Source organism: Nicotiana sylvestris, chromosome 12, assembly GCF_000393655.2.
Source record: "Nicotiana sylvestris chromosome 12, ASM39365v2, whole genome shotgun sequence".
Classification (NCBI taxonomy): Eukaryota; Viridiplantae; Streptophyta; class Magnoliopsida; order Solanales; family Solanaceae; genus Nicotiana; species Nicotiana sylvestris.
This window is the reverse complement of record NC_091068.1, coordinates 164464199-164469292: the sequence shown is the minus strand read 5'-3', so window position 1 is coordinate 164469292 and position 5094 is coordinate 164464199. Positions and strand designations below refer to the sequence as shown.

The 5094-nt window shown below is 33.2% G+C and overlaps 1 protein-coding gene across 1 annotated transcript; it reads right to left on the bottom strand.

Annotated features, from left to right (window-relative positions):
• Positions 1–788: 788 nt before the first annotated feature.
• Positions 789–3572, bottom strand: LOC104238285 (WAT1-related protein At5g07050-like). The gene is made up of 7 exons (XM_009792607.2): positions 3244–3572; positions 3067–3129; positions 2671–2787; positions 2326–2575; positions 2079–2237; positions 1421–1572; positions 789–1311 (listed from the first exon to the last, which is right to left on the bottom strand). The coding sequence occupies exons 1-7, from the start codon at positions 3447–3449 to the stop codon at positions 1065–1067; spliced, it is 1194 nt and encodes a 397-aa protein (XP_009790909.1). The 5' UTR covers positions 3450–3572; the 3' UTR covers positions 789–1064.
• Between the last annotated feature and the right edge of the window lie 1522 nt (positions 3573–5094).

Genomic DNA, 5094 nt, shown 5'->3' with positions numbered 1-5094 from the left:
AAAGATAGTTCTCATAGTTGTCAATGGTATTCCATCCTTCCTTCTTTGCTCTTACAAGTATGGAACAATGTATCAAAGATGTAAGCTTATCATTTATGTTTGATGTCTTTCTATAACTTTAAGAAGAGCTGTATAAGCTCGACTTCATTCGATTCTCGTGTTCACTATGCTTAGATCTAGAGTTAATTATGTTTGGCTAAGATTTATCCTCCATTTTCTTCATTAATTAGTTTAACAAAAAGCTGAGCATTTTTTTGTCAAACAAAAGTGGTTTCACGAGAGATTAGATAGACAACAACAGTATTTTACCCAATTTCACGAGTAGGGTCTGAGGGGATGAGGTATACACATATCTCCTCTATCTTGCGTGAGGTAGAAAAATTGTTTCTGATAGACTATCCGCTCAAGAAAAGAGTTTTCAAAATCAATGAAAAATATAAAATAAAATAAAAAAGAAAAAAACTAAGATGAAAATACTAAAAAAACAAAAGAAAAGTAATGACAGCAAAATAGTAACGATACCAAAGTAAAAGAAATATCAGTGATAATACAATTGAAGAATAAAGAACAATTGACATAGTTCATTAATATTTCTATTCACTTGTTTAAATTTTTGTTAAAACTACAAATATTTTATCAACTTAGTATTCGAATCCGAACTTGAATAAATCAGGCGTCTGAATCATAACCCATTCCGTCAAGTCTGCTGTGGTTTGCCAAGAGAAATAATATGGCATCCAATGGTCCATACAGACGTAAAGTTAAAATAAAAGAATTTGACATAATAATTCCAGTAAATAGATGTAAACCTTGCCATAATAATTCAATATTCTCCAGAAAAAGTAGTTAGTAATTGGTAGTAAGACTACATTTTCCCATCAAATACTCTGGAATTAGTATAAAGATAACGCCGAAAAATTACATAGCACCTCCATTATTTACCCGGCCCATAACAGAAAAGGGGAATAAAGCAAAATACCCTCTTCTAATTCTTCCTTAAACCACCTCATAAACTCTGTTTTTATTGTGTTTTTTTTTTCGTCTTTCTTTTTTCACAACTTAACTCAAGCTTTTGGTGCTTCCTTAGCCAACATTGGAGGCTGTGACATTGGAACACTAATCGCTACTGCACTGCTTTGCATTTCTATGTCATTTACTTCTCTATCTTCTAACCTCATCATTTGGTTGTTCTCTGTAATTCCTTTCACTGGTTCAGGAATTGCAGCCTCAATTTCTTTCTCCTTGTATTCCTTGTATTTTCCCCATAAAACTGAGTATAGTCCAGCCACAATTAGCACTGCTCCTAGCACACTGAAACCCAAAAATATAAAACATGTCATTCCTTTTAGAACAGACTGAAAAATAAATACGGACATGTAAAATGGACCAGAGAGAGTATGACATAGAAAGTTAAACTTACCCTCCAAGATAGATTTTTTCAGCAAGAATGAAAGAGCCCATAATAGCAACAATGATCATCATCAAGGGACTGAAAGCAGTGACAAAGACAGGTCCTCTTTTCTCCATTACAAGACCTTGAACATAGTATGCAAGACTTGATGATACAATACCCTGAAATTTGGTAAAACAATATCCATAATTATATTTTGTCATTCTCAATGGTTGTTGGTTTTAGGATGAGAAGGGGCAGAGACACATGATCCGAAGGAGGTTCAATTGAATCGCCTTTGTCGAATGGTTATACTGTCCAAATAGGGTTAAGACAATTCTTCTATATATATATATATATATGAATTGTTGAATTCCCTTGACATAAGAGAATATTCTAGTGAAGTGGCAAGGTGGCTCTACTACTAAGGTGTAATATTCTTGCAATTTTTTGAATCCCTTATTTACAGAAAGGGGATTCTTGGAGCAACAGTAAAGTTGTCTCCGTGTCCTATAGGTCATGGGGTCGACTCATGGATTCAATGTTTGCATCAGAGCAGGCTGTCTACATCACACGTCTTGGGATGAGGGTCCTTCGAACCCTGCGTGAAAGCGGGATACTTCGTGTACCGAGATGTCCTTTTTATTAGAATTTATACGAGGGATGAGGAATAAAGAAAGGAACATACAGCATAGGCAGCAGCAAGAAGATTCATGTCAAAACCAATAGCCCAAGCAGAAGCTTTATGTTCCATCACTAAGGTGACAGCAATTGATTGCAGAGTTCCCATAAAGCAAACAAGTGCAGTTAGAGAAAGTGGAGCAGTGTATTTCCTCATTGTAACATTCTGTCACAAAACATCAGACAAAAATACATTAACAACAACTATTCCACAACTATTTAAAAATAATAATTAGTGTATATATATTACATACCTGAAGTATAAAGAAAGAAGCCCATGCAAAAGTGGCAAGAATTAGAAGGATTGAACCTTTAAGCCAATCTTTATCAGTAGGTTCATTGGATTCAGGAACATTAGAAGTATTTGTATGGATATTATTTGACCAAACCAAATTAATAACATGTCCTTTGTACAATGTCATCAACATGGCTCCAGCCACTGTCACTATAGTACCCACAACTTTTGCTTGGCATCTCAACTTCTTTATATGCACCTTCTCCATTCTGAATTCATTCTTTGTTTATTAGTTCAAAATTTTGGAAAAAGAGTAGAATAATAATTAAGAAATATTAAATTGAAGATATTTGTATATATGTACCTGCAGAGGACAGCCATGACAAATGTCATTGCAGGAAGCATGTTGCTCATGGCACATGAGAATGTTGGAGATGTAAACTTAAGTCCCATATAGTAGAAGTTTTGATCAATCACTGGCCTGATTGAATCAAATCATAGGTTTAAATTTTTTTAAATAAGTAAAAAAAAGATTTAAGCTATATAAACTAATCGTTTAAGATTTCTTTCCGTTATCAGTATAGTTTAACATGCGATAACACATTAATTATCATTTTTATCATGTTATCAGTAACTACTTTGGAAGTGACTTGATCGTATAAATATATTGTTTATTCAAGTCAGTGTATAAAACTTAAACTTATGTAGAAAATCTGAGATTTGAGTTTCATAAATAGGACATAGAGAGAGAGACACTCACCCTAGAAGGCCCAATACAAAAATTTGCAAGAACATCATGAAAGTCATCTTTGGTCTGAGTTTTCTGTACAAAACAAAGAAAATTTAAAGACTTAGCATTATTTTCATTTTACAGCAAGATAAATCAAGAATGGTAATAGAAGTTTTAACTATTTTCTTGTGGGCAATTATATTATACCTTTCAAGAACAAGAGCAAAAGGAGCAATAGCTGCAGTAGCAAAGGCATGTCTATAAACAACCAAAACATAATGACTCATTCCTCCATTAAGGGAAACTTTAGTAATAACATTCATTCCTGCATAACCAAATTGCAATGAGATCATTGCTATATAAGGCTTTGCCCTTTGGAAAAAACTACTTAAACATCCTGCTTTGTTCTCCATCTTTGTTTTGTTATGTTTTCTTTCAGCTAAATATATATATATTGTATTCTCAAAGAGAGGAGAATTAAGAAGAATTCAAAGGAGAACACTTGAAGTACTCTTAGAGGATCTTGTGTTTTTCCTAAGGAAATGAAGTGAGACCAATTGCCTATTTATAGACAACATTGGCAAAGGCCTAAGGCAGAACAAAAGGCCAAGGGCATTTCTGTTATCCAAATAGTGGAATAGAATAAATATATAAATAATTAAATAAATACGCATGTGAGAATCTATAAGTGTAATTTGCACTCTCCCTCACGTCTCATATATTCATTAGTTTGCTGTAAATACTAGGAGGCCGGGAGTATATACAGTTTTACCTTATATATAAATCCATAGAATTTATGTTTTATATGCTAAACAAAATTTTCAACACAACGTCTTGTTACTATGTCAATCGCAAGTAAATATCTATATTAAATAAGAATTTAAAAGATAAGTAATTTTCTTCCTTCTATTTACAACAATAACAACAAAAAAACCTAATCCAGTGTGATCTCACAAGTGGGCTCTGGGGAGAGTAGTGTATACGCAGACTTTACCCCTACCTTATGAAGATAGAGAGGCTGTTTCCAATAGATCCTCGGCTCAGCAAAAATATATAGTCGTAGTATTATTAAAAAGAGATACAGTAGTAAGCATAATAATGGAAAAGAAGCAATAACAAAAAGTATTAGTAATAGCAAAATAATAAGGTAACCGAAGCATCGATTTATTTGATGGAATAATATTTATAATATAAAAAAAAATCTTTATATTTTTAATGTATACTGTCTATGATGAAACACATTAATCATGTTGAGAGAATCCCACTAGGGGAATTTGCTAAAGAAATTCTTGTTTTTTTCTCAATCTTCCTAGTGGTAAAGTGATTTGAGAGCTACCAAAATGAAAGAAAGGTAAAATTAGTGCTATGCTGATGCTACATTGATCAAATGGGAGTTGGTGGTGGGGTCCCCTTTTTAACATGGACCCCACCAGGCTATCGTCATTCCAATATGCGGCATTCCGACATCGGTGATCGGTCGGAATTATGGTGTCATACATCGGACTTTCAATAGTAGTATTATTGTTGTTACCATAAATAAACAGTTGATTTTTTTTTAAGTTTATGGGATTTGCTGATGTAAACTAAAGTAATGTGCTTTTGTTTGGTGTGCCACTAGCTAAGCACGCTAATGTTTTTTTTGGTTTTGAGTTTTCTATCCCATCGTAAATAAGGTATTTCGCGTTCACGCAAGGTTGGGAAAGGACCGCACCCGAAGGGTGATATAGATAGTCTATTCCAAGGTAAACATCAATGATTAGTTCCACGGCTCAAATCCGTAACATATAGATTACACGAAGATTACTTTACCGTCAATTATCCAGTAATAGGACGGGACTTGTAGAATATCTTTGATTAATCTATTATTAATTATCATTGATAAAATAGAATTATGTCCAAGAAATTAATGGGTTAAACTTGAGCGGTTTAGCCAACCATTGTTTTGACAACATAGGATGCAAACAATGGTACTTCTAAACGAAATAAGATTTTGAATAAAATAGAGGCAAAATGATTAACAGTTTTTTTTTTTTAAAGATTATGGGATTTGCTGATGTA

What these genes read in the sequence shown, in the direction of transcription:
- LOC104238285 (XM_009792607.2), bottom strand. Translation starts at nt 3,449, where the DNA reads ATGGAGAACAAAGCAGGATGTTTAAGTAGTTTTTTCCAAAGGGCAAAG. An exon ending in TTTGCTCTTGTTCTTGAAAG is followed by an intron (nt 3,130 to 3,243) that starts GTATAATATAAT and finishes TGTTTTGTACAG; the next exon opens with AAAACTCAGACCAAAGATGA. An exon ending in GAAAAAATCTATCTTGGAGG is followed by an intron (nt 1,312 to 1,420) that starts GTAAGTTTAACT and finishes TTTGGGTTTCAG; the next exon opens with TGTGCTAGGAGCAGTGCTAA.